The sequence below is a fragment of the Capra hircus genome, chromosome 1, assembly GCF_001704415.2.
Source record: "Capra hircus breed San Clemente chromosome 1, ASM170441v1, whole genome shotgun sequence".
NCBI lineage: Eukaryota > Metazoa > Chordata > Mammalia > Artiodactyla > Bovidae > Capra > Capra hircus.
The window spans coordinates 8,874,308-8,889,114 of record NC_030808.1 but is presented as its reverse complement, the minus strand read 5'-3'; the positions used below and the strand labels follow the sequence as shown (position 1 = coordinate 8,889,114).

General features: G+C 40.1%; 1 protein-coding gene across 6 annotated transcripts in view; it reads right to left on the bottom strand.

Moving 5' to 3' along the window:
• Positions 1 to 14,807, bottom strand: part of APP (amyloid beta precursor protein) — a 313,323-nt gene that overhangs the window by 66,510 nt on the left and 232,006 nt on the right. For all 6 annotated transcript variants that reach the window (XM_018050523.1, XM_018050579.1, XM_018050642.1 and 3 more), the window contains 2 exons: positions 6,501 to 6,629; positions 2,532 to 2,631 (listed from right to left, as the gene is read on the bottom strand). In XM_018050523.1, the coding sequence (XP_017906012.1) occupies positions 2,532 to 2,631; positions 6,501 to 6,629 (229 nt within the window). The remainder of the gene's footprint in view (positions 1 to 2,531; positions 2,632 to 6,500; positions 6,630 to 14,807) is intronic.

Sequence of the window (14,807 nt, the reverse complement as noted above, 5' to 3'; positions counted from 1 at the left end):
ACCAAAAAATTTACTCTTTTAAATGTATAATATTTATGGGTATTAGTGTATTCACAGAGTTGTGCAGTCATTATTACTGACTAATTTTAGAAAAATTTCATTATCTGACTCTTGAGAGTCCCTTGGACAGCAAGGAGATCAAACCAGTCAATCCTAAGGAAATCAACTCTGAATATTCATTGGAAGGACTGATGGTGAAGCTGAAGCTCCAATGCTGTGGCACCTGATGCAAAGACCTGACTCACTGGAGAAGAACCTGATGCTGGGAAAGACTGAGGGCAGGAGGAGAAGGGGACGACAGAGGATGAGATGGTTGGATGGCATCACTGACTTGATGGACATAAGTTTGAGTAAACTCGGAGATAGTGAGTTTGGGAAGCTTGGCGTGCTGCAGTTCATAGGGTCAAAAAGAGTCAGGCACAACTTAGCGACTCAACAACAACATATTCATTAACTGTACTCTCATTAGCCCCCCTTCCAAGCCCTTGCCAGACACCAATATGATTTCTGTCTATAAATTTCCCAATTCAGCATATTTTATATATATGGAATTATACAATATGTGATCATTTGTGACTAGCTTCTTTCACTTAGCGTAACTATTTTTTAAATGATATGCTCTTAATCCAACTTAATAGCTTTTTTAATTTTAAAGAAAAGTAATTCCTTGATTCTAGCCCTCTGAATATTCTCCCTGTCACTGAGATGTGAAGTTTAGTGTGTGGCCTGATTCTTGGGCATTTTGCAACACTCAAGACAGCTGAATTGCCATCTGTTCTGGGGAACTGTGTCTCATTAGTGGTCACTGCTTTCAGTAGTTTGCGCAATAAAAGCATCTGATAATTTAATTAGAAAGAGCCAACCAATTACTGGGTGAGAGTGAAATACTCTAGTCCCATGCAATGGCTTACTCTTCCATCGTCGTAGTACTGGCAACAGCTCTAAGTCACTTATGAAAATAAGCTTGTTAAGATGGCTAGAAGGCAAAAATACATTCACCTAGAAGATGGGAGCTTCGATTCATTAAGAATGTGATGATTTCTTTGATTTTGTCCCTTCTACAACTTACTAGAGGACTTTCTTATAGTTATTTAATAAACAGTATTTTAAAGCTTCCTTACAAATGTCTACCTTACAAAAGTATCTAACAGAATATTCAGTTCTTAAAGAAACGATTCCGTACGTTAACGCACAATACTGAACAGACCATTACCACTTGATTAAGTGCCAAATACCTGACCAAAATACAAACTACACTTGCGAGGCATTGCCAAGTTAGAAAAAAAGAAGAGTAGAATAGCACTGCCATGAGATGGAAAAATCGAGCTGTGTTTTGGGCATTTCAAAGCAGGAATTCCTGCAACCTGTACACCATCTACAGCATATCCTGGGTGGCCTGATTTCAGACAACCTGCATCCATTTCAAACCTAATTAAGCATCTATTTCCAACCCAATTAACAAAGGGCAGGACTATTATGGAGAGAGATACACCACACACATAATGCTTATTTACAAACAGTTCATGCCCCAAGGCACCCAGATTTACACATCTGTTTTATGCTGAAACATGCACGGGCGCAACTGCATCCAAGTACTTTTGTGAGATAAAGGTAAATACAGGCATTTTGGGGGTTTGTGGAGAATTACATTATGTGATGCATTACTCCCTTTCCAAGAAAAATAGAAAAGGGAAAACTTACTCATACAAAATATTAGAGATATCATTAGGGTCACAGGAGACAGTGAGCACACAAGATCAGTTTCCTGGTTTTGCAAATATATCGCATTATATAAGATGTTACTATGAGGAAGTCGACCCTGGACTTCTCTATATTACTTTTCTAACTTCTTATGAGTGTGTGATTATTTAAATAAAAGTTTAATGAATGACAGTAGGCACACAGTTGATTAAGTTTAAACAACAATCTGATTCAGAGAACAATCGTGACTATGTGGGGGAGTGGGGTGGAGCGGGCAACAACGAAAGATGTATCACTGCAGACAACAATCACCTCAAAGTCAAAAGTCACAGTTTTATGGTCTTTCTGGGTTCCCTAGAGTTTGCGTGGCATAGGCAGGTTCCTAAAACTGTAGATTTGGGTCCCTTCATCTGAAAAACTATCATGCCACTCAAAAAGTATGATAATAAAGAATTAAGAGATGAAGAAATGGTTGTTTCTCTTAAATTGTAAAGTACCAAAGCACCATAAGGTGAAACTTACAAGACGAAATCAGACAACTGTGGACAAGTACAATCCAGCAACAAGTGGCTCATTATCACACAAATGGACCAAAAGGCAAGTTACATTTCCCCACTGTAGTAAGCAGGAAGTTAAGATCTGAAGCAATTGCTGAAATGAGAGCTATTTATACTCCCCAAGGGTTTCATCATCAAAGGGAATCTGCTCTTTTTCCTTCAACCTGTTAAAGCATTGGTGATTTCTGAGGCAGACTAACTCAGTTCCCTGATTTTCTCCTGCACGAGGAAAATACGTTTATACGTGCAGCATCAGAACAAGAGCTCACTCACCAACTTCATCCTGAATTTCCTCGGCCACGGCGGGAACGTTGTAGAGCAGGGACAGAGACTGGTTCATGCGCTCATAAATTACTCGAAGGTGCGTCATAACCTGCAGCAAAGGAGGCAGACAGTGCCAGGTAAACCACCTCCGGAGGAAGGGGCAGTGCTTTTCCTTACCAGGCACCACAGACAGATACAAACTTCCCAAATAAAACTAACAAAATGCTGCTGGAACTTTGAACTGGAAAGGCCACCTTTATTTTTCTTGTTCTCTTATTTTCAGTTCTCCATCTTTGGAGTTGTTTCAAAATTCTCATTATATTAAATGTTTATAATCATAAAATATAAAGCCAGTTGAAAAGACCATTTCTGCCCAACTATGATTCCTAATATGGAGATTCCTAAATAACCTCTGATGACCTAAATATATGTCTTTCAAATTTTCCAACAGATGGGATCACATGGATATTTCATGATAGATACTTGAAAAACTCTTCTCTTTAAGGAAACTTTAAAATTTCTATTTCCGCAGATAGATTCCAGTTGTCAAGCTTTGCAAATGGCAGAGTATGAAACTTATCGCTACCAAGCTACATTTAGTCTCATATTATTTCCAAGCTCCATTATAGAACTGGAGCTTGTGATGGTCTTCTCTAATTAGCTGGACCGTATTTTAGCAGTTTTGGCTTATACAACTTACGTTTTTGTTGTTTTAGTCATTAGAGTTTGAAATGGTTCCTTAATCATCAGTAACAGTAGACACTCAAGATTTTTATACTCTGTTATTTTTATAACTCAGTACAGTTCAGTTGCTCAGTCGTGCCTGACTCTTTGTGACCCCACGAACTGCAGCACGCCAGGCCTCCCTGTCCATCACCAACTCCTGGAGTTCACCCAAACTAATGTCCATCAAGTCAGTGATGCCATTCAGCCATCTCATCCTCTGTTGTCCCCTTTTCTTCACAGTCCAACTCTCACATCCATACAAGACTACTGGAAAAACCATAGCCTTGACTAGATGGACCTTTGTTGGCAAAGGAATGTCTCTGCTTTTGAATATACTATCTAGGTTGGTCATAACTTTCCTTCCAAGGAGTAAGCGTCTTTTAATTTCATGGCTGCAGTCACCATCTGCAGTGATTTTGGAGCCACCCCACCAAATAAAGTCTGACATTGTTTTCACTGTTTCCCCATCTATTTCCCATGAAGTGATGGTACCGGATGCCATGATCTTCCTTTTCTGAATGTTGAGCTTTAAGCCAACTTTTTCACTCTCCTCTTTCACTTTCATCAAGAGGCTTTTTAGTTCCTCTTCACTTTCTGCCATAAGAGTGGAATGATCTGCATATCTGAGGTTATTGATATTTCTCCCACCAATCTTGATTCCAGCTTGTGCTTCTTTCAGCCCAGTGTTTCTCATGATGTACTCTGCATAGAAGTTAAATAAGCAGGGTGACAATATACAGCCTTGACGTACTGCTTTTCCTTTTTGGAACCAGTCTGCTGTGCCATGTCCAGTTCTAACTGTTGCTTCCTGATCTGCATATAGGTTTCTCAAGAGGCAGGTCAGGTGGTCTGGTGTTCCCATCTCTCTCAGAATTTTCCACAGTTTATTGTGATCCACACAGTCAAAGGCTTTGGCATAGTCAATAAGCAGAAATGGATGTTTTTCTGGAACTCTCTTGCCCAACATGATCCAGCGGATGTTGGCAATTTGATCTCTGGTTCCTCTGCCTTTTCTAAATCCAGCTTGAACATCTGGAAGTTCACGGTTCATATATTGCTGAAGTCTGGCTTGGAGAATTTTGAGCATTACTTTACTAGTGTGTGAGATGAGTGCAACTGTGTGGTAGTTTGAGCATTCTTTGGCATTGCCTTTCTTAGATTGGAACGAAAACTGACCTTTTCCAGTCCTGTGGCCACTGCTGAGTTTTCCAAATTTGCTGGCATATTGAGTGTAGCACTTTCACAGCATCATCTTTCAGGATTTGAAATAGCTCAACTGGAATTCCATCACCTCCATGAGCTTTGTTCGTAGTGATGGCTTTGTAAGGCCCACTTGACTTCACATTCCAGGATGTCTGGCTCCAAGTGAGTGATCACACCATTGTGATTATCTGGGTCATGAAGACCTTTTTTGTACAGTTCTTCTGTGTATTCTTGCCACCTCTTCTTAATTCTTCTGTGTATTCTTGCCACCTCTTCTTAATATTTTCTGCTTTTGTTAGGTCCATACCATTTCTATCCTTTATCGAGCCCATCTTTGCATGAAATGTTCCCTTGGTATCTCTAATTTTCTTGAAGAGATCTCTAGTCTTGCCCATTCTGTTGTTTTCCTTTATTTTTTTGCACTCATCACTGAGGAAGGCTTTCTTATCTCTCCTTGCTATTTTTTGGAACTCCGCATTCAGATGCTTATATCTTTCCTTTTCTCTTTGCTTTTCACTTCTCTTCTTTTCACAGCTATTGGTAAGGCCTCCCCAGACAGCCATTTTGCTTTTTTGCATTTCTTTTCCATGGGGATGGTCTTGATCCCTGTCTCCTGTACAATGTCACGAACCCCTGTTCATAGTTCATTAGGCACTCTATCAGATCTAGTCCCTTAAATCTATTTCTCATTTCCACTGTATAATCATAAGGGATTTGATTTAGGTCATACCTGAATGGTCTAGTGGTTTTCCCTACTTTCTTTAATTTAAGTAAGGAGTTCATGACCTCAGCCACAGTCAGCTCCTGGTCTTGTTTTTGCTGACTGTATAGAGCTTCTCCGTCTTTGGCTGCAAAGAATATAATCAATCTGATTTCAGTGTTGGCCATCTGGTGATGTCCATGTGTAGAGTCTTCTCTTGTGTTGTTGGAAGAGGGTGTTTGCTTTGACCAGTGCATTTTCTTGGCAAAACTCTATTAGTCTTTGCCCTGCTTCATTCCGCATTCCAAGGCCAAATTTGCCTGTTACTCCAGGTGTTTCTTGACTTCCTACTTTTGCATTCCACTCCCCTATAATGAAAAGGACATCTTTTTGGGGTGTTAGTCCTAGAAGGTCTTGCAGGTCTTCGTAGAACTGTTCAGCTTCAGCTTCTTCAGCGTTACTGATTGGGGCACAGACTTGGATAACTGTGATATTGAATGGTTTGCCTTGGAAGCGAACAGAGATCATTCTGTCGTTTTTGAGATTGCATCCAAGTACTGTATTTCAGACTTTTGTTGACCATAATGGCTACTCCATTTCTTCTAAGGGATTCCTGCCCGCAGTAGTAGATATAATGGTCATCTGAGTTAAATTCACCCATTCCAGTCCATTTTAGTTCACTGATTCCTAGAATGTTGACGTTCACTCTTGCCATCTCCTGTTTGACTACTTCCAATTTGCCTTGATTCATGGACCTAACATTGCAGGTTCCTATGCAGTATTGCTCTTTACAGCATTGGACCTTGCTTCTATCACCAGTCACACCCACAGCTGGGTATTGTTTTTGCTTTGGCTCCATCCCTTCATTCTTTCTGGAGTTATTTCTCCACTGATCTCCAGTAGCATATTGGGCATCTACTGGGGAGTTCCTCTTTCAGTATCCTATCATTTTGCCTTTTCATACTGTTCATGGGGTTCTCAAGGCAAGAATACTGAAGTGGTTTGCCTTTCCCTTCTCCAGTGGACCACGTTCTGTCAGACCCCTCCACTATGACCCGCCCGTCTTGGGTGGCCCCACACGGAATGGCTTAGTTTCACTGAGTTAGACAAGGCTGTGGTCCGTGTGATCAGATTGACTAGTTGTCTGTGAAACCAAAATGTTTATAACTCAGAAAGTGCCAGAACACGTGCTATCCTAGGACAATCCTTTAGAATCTCCCAGGTATTAAAGGACTCTTGCTATAGAGGTCCAACCCCCATGGCTACTCTGGGAATAGCTAAAGATTCAATTCAAAGAGCAAGGACCACTGAATTGTCCAAGTGGCATGACTACCAGACTCTGTGCTTACCTGGGATCGGATTTGAGCAGCTTTCTTTGGATCCACCATGCGAACATGTTCAAAATGCTTTAGGGTGTGCTGTCTGTCTTTCTGTTCCGCACGGACATACTTCTTTAGCATGTTGAACACATGACGAGGCTGTAGGGAGAAAAAATGAAAAAAGAAAAAAAAGAAATGTTCAGATTCGTCCAAAATATTGCTTTTTCTAAACGCTTTGGGGTCAGAGGGTCCACTAATTCATACCCTGATGTGAAAGCACTGAGTCATTTTTTTCCCCCTCTTTTTTTGGCAATTCTTTTCAAAGAATTCTCTACTTCCTTCTTCCTAGGTAATTCCTTATTCAATTGGCCACTTTTCATTTCTATACGAGCACTTAGCATTTGACACATAGGATAATGGCTGTCCTTGTTAACAATTCCTTTTAAAATAGTGCCCTTCTGTTACTGAAGGAGAGTGGATTTTTAAAAAACTTGATGATGGTTATCCTTGTTAACAATTCCTTTTAAAACAGCGCCTTCTGTTATTGAAGGAGAGTTGATTTAAAAAAAATTTTTGGCCATGCTAGGTCTTTGTTGCTGCTCAGGCTATTCTCTACGTGCAGTGAGCAAGCTTCTTATAGCTGTGGCTTCTCTTGTGGTCAAGCCCAAGCTTTTGGGTGAGTGGGTTTCAGCAGCAGTTGTGCCTCCCGAGCTCCACAGCACAGGCTTATTAACTGTGGCCCTCGGGCTTAGCTGCTTGGAGGCATGTGGGCTCTTCGGGGATCAGGGATCAAAACGGTGTTCCTTTCATCGGCAGGTGGATTCTTAACCCCTGAGCCACCAGAGAAGCCCAGAGAGTTGATTCTGGATCTGTCAGATTTAACTGAGGTCCTTCCCATTTTCCTACCCAAATATATAGGGGCACTTGAGACTACATTTCTATTTGGACAGTCTTAATGATTGTCTCATATCCAAGTCTCACATCCATACATGACTACTGGAAATGGATGTGAGAGTTGGACTATAAAAAAAGCTGATAGCTGAAGAATTGATGCTTTGATTTGTGGTGTTGGAGAAGACTCTTGAGAGTCCCTTGGACTGCAAGGAGATCCAACTAGTCCATCCTAGAGGAAATCAGTCCTGAATATTCATTGGAAGCACTGATGCTGAAGCTGAAACTAATACTTTGGCCACCTGATGCAAAGAACTGACTCATTTGAAAATACTCTGATGCTGGGAAAGATTGAGGGCAGGAGGAGAAGGGGATGACAGTGGATGAGATGGCTGGATCGCAGCACTGACTCAGTGGACATGAGTTTGAGTAAACTCCGAGAGTTGGTGATGGACAGGGAGGCCTGGTGTGCTGCAGTCCATGAGGTAGCAAAGAGTCAGACACAACTGAGCAACTGAACTGAACTGAGTGGTTGTCTCAGCAGGTACTGCTGCACAAATAATCCTACCATCAGTAACATGTAATAGTCAAAATGAGAAAAATAACAGACAATCACCACTAATTCGCAGGCCAAGGAATAGCTGATAAATTCTAAGAGACATCATATTTTCCTAGGAGAAAGGCCAATGTTTTATTTTACTCTGGAGTTTAATTAAAATCTTTCCATGAGATCAGATTCTAATTCTTGTAGCAACAATTAAGTTTCTTAAGTGCTTCTTTTTTTTTCTAATTGGTTCCATTCCATTTTTATTCCAGTCTTACTTGAAAGCATTCATCCTTTTTTTTTTTTTTTTTTTAAAAAGGACAAGGTCTACTTTATATGTCTTTAACAATTCTACTGATACATGCATTATACTATGTGAGTTTTAAAAACAATTTCCAAAGATACATGCTTCCTCTTCATTAAAACAAACAAAAATTACCTGTGGAAGTCCATGTCAGAAATATAATTTTGGCCATTTGGGTCTGTCTAGTTATTATTAATCTACGGTGCCTTAAAAATCAGTTGGAAGGTACAGAATTTATTGGCAGAGATGGTGTGTGTGTGTTTCCCAATACTTTATGGAATGTGCCTCCCTCTCTCCGGTTGCTTAACTTTGGGGCCACTTCCCTGACATCCCAGGTAATAGTGGTAGGTACCTTTCCCTGTGCTCCCAGGAAATGCTTTGCAAACCCTCATTATTGCATTTAATACAACCTATTAAATAATATGGGCTTCCCTGATGGCTCAGACAGTAAAGAATCTGCCTGCAACGCAGGAGACCTGGTTCAATCCCTAGGTCGGGAAGATCCCCTGGAGAAGGAAATGGCTACCCACTCCAGGATTCTTACCTGGGGAATTCCAAGAACAGAGGAGAGTTATGTGTTTCTGACTGCCCTCTTCAACTGTGAGCCTCTCAAGGGCCAGGTTTGGTCTTTCTGTGTTAAGCATCACACATGATACAGAGTGCTTGACTCAGAGAGGCTGCTCTGAATTGGCTTCCAGGCCTTCCTTGATAGCTCAGCTGGTAAAGAATCTGCCTGCAAGGCAGGAGATGCCGATTCGATTCCTGAGTTGGGAAAATCTGCTGGAGAAGGGATAGACTACCCACTCCAGGATTCTTGGGCTTCCCCTGTGGCTCAGCTGGTAAAGAATCTCCCTGCAATGCAGGAGGCCTAGGTTTGATCCCTGGGTTGGGAAGATCCCCTGGAGAAGGGAAAGGCTAAAAGGCTACCCACTCCAGTATTCTGGCCTGGAGAAGTCCATGGACTGTATAGTCCATGAGGTCACAAAGAGTCAGACACGACTGAGTCACTTTCACTTTCATGCCTTCCACAGGCAACACTCCTACACTTAGGAAAACAAATAAATAAACACAACAAAAAGAAAGTAAACCTGGGCTCATCTGCCTTCTTTCTTCCTTTTATCCTGGAAGCAAAGCACTTCTCCATAATCTCCAAAAAAGGCAGACATCACAGCTTGAAATATAGTGTTTGGCAGCCCATCATTATAATTCTCTTAGCTACTGTGAAATCTGGTTTACCCTACAAATTAGAAAATGATCTTTTAAATCTTTTTAAAAGGAGAAAAGCAGTAAAAGAAATAACAGTTGACAAACTCCACTGATAATATACATGTGAAAGGCGATAGGTTTATACAAAGTCAAAGTTGCTCGGTTGTGTCTGACTCTTTGTGACTCCAGGGACCTTAGCCCACCAGGCTCCTCTGTCCATGGAATTCTGCAGGCAAGAATACTGGAGTGAGTAGCCATACCCTTCTCTAGGGGATCTTCCCGACCCAGGGATCGAACCTAGGTTTCCTGTATTACAGGTGGATTCTTTACCATCTGAGCCACCAGGGAAGCTCAGGTTAATACAAACTCATTTGGAAAAGGTAACTTTTGGGTCAGAAATCAAAAGCTGAATACTGTTGAATGTGATGGATATTTTATATGCAGCATTGAGCAAACAGGATATTGCACGCCCTTCACACTTGCTCCTTTATTCAGCACCAAGGCCCAAGAAACTCCTTTGGTTCTACTGCAATCATCCTTCCAAGGCTGGAGACAGACAGGATTGCACATAACTGCAGTCATCCAAGACCTCCCAGCCTCTTACTGGTGCAACTACTTGGCTGAATATGGTTTCTCAGTTGCTCAGTTTCATTCTTTAATTCTTGAAAAGGCTTTGTTGTTTTGAAGAAAATAGAACCTTTTTTCTTGAAGAACTCACATAAGAAAAAAATGCTTCAACTGACCATAAGGATTGTTTTTCATCGTAACTCTCTTTTCTGCTTTCTTTTTTGGTAGTCAGTCACCTAGAAATGTTTCTACAAGGCATGCGGTCCTCTGGACTGTCACCCCCAAGCATGGGCGCCAGGATGTAAGGGCTCCAAACTGGCCTTGATGCTTGAAGCTAAATTCTAATAACTGACATTTGAGTCTCTCCCCCAACCCCCCATTTTTTCCCCTGTCCCCACAAACAGCACAGACTCCCACCTGTGGTTACTAACATTAACATCAATTTAAAATAAACATGAGTCTCAAACTACCTAAGCCTCAGTCTCCTCATCTGTGCCACTGAGATACCGATCTTTCATAGGCATGCATGGGGATGAAAATGTTGTTTGTTACTGAAACTAACACAATACTGTAAATCAACAATTATTGATGCTTTAGTCACTCAATTGTGTCCAATTCTTTTGTGACTCCCTGGACTGTAGCGTGGCAGGCTCCTCCATCCATGGACTATCCCGGGCAAGAATACGAGAGTGGGTTGCCATTCCCTTCTCCAGGGGATCTTCCCGACTCAGGGACTGAACCTGTGTGTCTTGCACTGGCTGCTGCTGCTGTTGCTGCTAAGTTGCTTCAGTCGTGGCAGGGGGATTCTTTACCACTGAGCCACCTGGGAAGTCCCCAGTCAACAATACTCTGATATAATATAAAAATTATATTAAAGAATCATTTTAATGGTGAAAAGAAGAACTGATGCAAATGTACCAATATGATAATAATTTATATTTGGGTCATGGATACATAATCTATATTTTAAAAACATATTTTCATACTATTCTTTATAGTGTATATGTTTTTAATATATCAAAATTAAAAATAAATAAAATTATATACCTCTCTGAAGATAATCGGGGTATGTAAAAGAGCACGAAGAAACTTAAAACCACCCATTATTCCATCGTCAGGAGACAACACTGTATCAACACTGCAAATATATTTACATACTATTTTTATAAAGTTATTTTATAAAAGTGGGACCTTGTTGAACAGTCAAAAAAAAAAAAATGTTGTGTGTTAGTTACTCAGCATAACGCTGCGTCCACAGTAGCGTAAACATTTTTTCTACAGTCTTGCCTCCCCTTATTTCTCTTGTCTAAGCAACGGCAGTTCGACATTTATTGACTGCTTATATGAATAAGAAAGTGTTTCAAGGACTTCATGCACAGTAATTTACAATTTTCCTATCAACCATATGACAGAGGTACAGCTGGTCAACCCATTTCATTGATGAAACTAACAAGGCACAAGGGAGGTAATGGGCTATGACGCTGGTTACATTTAGTCCCAGAACTAGTCAGGAATAGAGCCAAGAACAGGTAGACCAACTCTGGCTCTATGGTCCAATCTCCTGATCACTACATGATCCTGCCTTTCAAGGAAACTCTAAAATGGACCATGCAAAGGACCATTCTACAAAGTAACCTATAGAGCTGAAAACCAAAAGAGGTTGCTGAATAGTTAGAAATGAAGAGATTTCCAGTTCTTATAAGCGCAGATAATATTCTTTTGGGACACACTAATATCTGCCCTTTTAATTGTGTTGAAAATCATCCAGATTTATTCAATCTCAGAAATGCCATCCTTGGTTTTTGGCATTCTGCTGTGCTTTAGCTAATGCCTCCATGCAGGGAGGAGAAATAGCAAGATAGAAAGGTCCTCTGTCAATCTGTTTAGTATTACTGGAACAAGATTAAAGGCATTAATGAGAAGTTAGGCTTTTGTGACACTCACAGATTCTAATTCTAAATCCATCCTTATCTTCTACTAAAATGGATAATTAAATGGTGAATGTGTTCACACGTTTAAAATTGCTTATCTCATTTGATACCGACATTTCTTTATATGCTTCAGAATTACATTCAGAAATATATTCCTAACTTCCCCCCACGCCAAATCCCTAGAGCTTGACAATGAAACAGTAGCACGCCGGGCTCTCATGACAGTCCAGGCCTCTCTCTGCCCAGGAACAAAGCTCCTGGAGTATAGAACAAAGCTTTGTACTCTAGAGCCCAGAGCACGCTGTGACCTCACCACTGTTTATGCGAGCTCAGATACACATCGTGTGGCGTCCATACAAACACCAGCCTTTCCCTCCCACTGCCCACACCTCAGGACAGGAGAATTCAGGATGATTTTCAGAAGGACACTCTGAGGTCCCTCATTAAATGAATTACAAGATTCTGTTTGGAAACATATTTCTAAAGACCATGTTAAGAAATGAAAAATAAAAAAATCAGATTAGTCATTACGTTGGAGTAGGCAGATGAAGCATCCTAAATAAAATGGCAGTTATGTTGACACTTCAAAAACAAATGCTAGTTTAGGTAAGAAAGAAAAATAACATTGCCCTGTACCTTTATATTTTCATTTGCTTTAGTTGAAAAAAAGAAGATAAAAAGTTTTCTGCTTCTGATATAGGATTCATGCATGGTTCATTTAAATACAGGAGTAACAGTCTTTACAACTTTTAGGCAGAGTAGTATAACAGGAACCTTCCATTGCTTAGGGATTTTTATTTCATCACCTTGGGACAAAGGTGAATAATTTAAAATTTTAATTAAAAGTGCAAAAACATTCACACAGAAATGATAGGAAAAATGTCTGATATCTGTATAGAAATATATTCTATTAAAGTAACTATTTCTATTGTCACAATCCTTATATTTAAGACAGGATTATTCAAATGTTTAGAAAAACTAGCTTAAGGATTCAGTGGCTCATCATAAGGATATTGACAGTAAGCAGAGATTAAGAAGCATGTTTTTAACCTCTATGCATATAATTTCATTCATTCTCTTTACATCTTCTATAATAACTTTTTTCCTGCAAATTTCTCTCAGTTTACAATACAGATGTTCTATGTATTAATATTGCAATCCGGTTATATTGCCATTGAATGGCTAATCTTTTTATTAAAATTTATAGCAAAGAACAGAGATAATAAAAGGAAAAGATCTGCCCCGGGGGACTAATTATATCCAATCCTTTTTTATTGTCACTATTGTCTCTGCAAGAGTGTTTAGCCCATAATTACAAAGTATCTATTTGCATCAGATGCGGCCCTTTTCAATATGCATTACATTCACTTCACAATCACACTGAATTAACAGCAAATCATTTCAAAAAGAAATTTCTTCAAAGATTAAGAGTGTGCACGCATATGCTCAGTCGCATCTGACTCTTTGCAACCCTACGGACTGTAGCCTGCCATGCTCCTCTGTCCATGGAAGGCTATAGTCTATGGGGTTCCAAACAGTTGGACACGACTGAAGGATTAAGAGTAGGCCTTACTAAAATGGATTATACTTAATCTGAAAATAGAAGATTTACATTTTGGAACATTAACCATCTCCCTCTTTTGGAACAACAGAGTAACATATCGCTAGCTCTTGTTCCTGGCACAATTTGGTTGTCAAAAAATGCTAATTAAATTAATGAATAACCGAGAGCTAAATATAACTGCATAAGTAGTTTCAGCAGCAAAATATATCCTACACAGTATCTCTCAACCAAGAAGAGATGCATTCCAAATTTTCATGGTACATATCAATCTATCTTCCCTGTATGTTGGGGTCCTTCAGGGAGCTGTTTCAGCAGGAGAACTCTTCTCAGAAAATATTTCATAGACTATAGCATATTCAAACTAGTGTCAACAAGATTCATTTCCTTGATTTCAAAAGATGTTACTGGTTGTCTGCTTGTGGTGTGGGTTTTGATGTCAGCCTGATGTATGGAATTTTGTAAGAAATTTCACAGCCTTTCCCCCTATAATCGTTGTTATTTAATCGCTTAGTCGTGTCTGACTTTTTCGTGACCCCATGGACTGCAGCCTGCCAGGCTCCTCTGTCCAAGGGATTTCCCAGGCAAGAATACTGGAGTGGTTTGCCATTTCTTTCTCCAGGGAATCTTCCTGACACAGGGAATGAACATGCATATTCTGCCTTGGCAGGTGGATTCTTTACCACTAAGTCACCAGGGAAGCCCTTTCCTATAATAGGTAATTTAAAAAATTAATATATCCACTTCTCACATGTATTGACTTTTAAACTTGGTTCTTTTATGCAATTTTATAAATTTGGTATCCATGGATTTTGAACCAATCATACACCCTTAATGCCAATCACGTCTGAGTGGGTAGCTTTCGATTCCACAATTCATATGGGAGGTACATTGAAACATGACCATTCAGCCCCACTGTGCCTCTTCGAAGCATTACGTCTGATGTAGAGCTCTGGCCTCTTATCATAACAGACACTTGTGCCTGAAACCATCTCCTGATGGGAGGGAATGATCTGTCCAGAGCCTTTAAAAGCCCCAAGCATAATCCTGCCAAAAAGAAGGAAGTAAATGAGTCACTTTATGGGGAAGCTCCTTAACCTTTCCAGGTCACAAGGGACTTATTCAGAAAATCCTTTCCTGGAGCATTAAATTGCACCCTAGTGGTTTTCAAGACTGTGACTGGGGAAATTAATCACCTATCAAGAAAAAGCAGTTCTCTTCTGTTTTCACAAGGAGGTTCAGGGCCATTATTTCCACAGTTCTACATCTTGGACTTTGGGCTATCTTGAGCACATTGATGTAAAATGTATAAAATCTCTGTCTGCAGATTTAA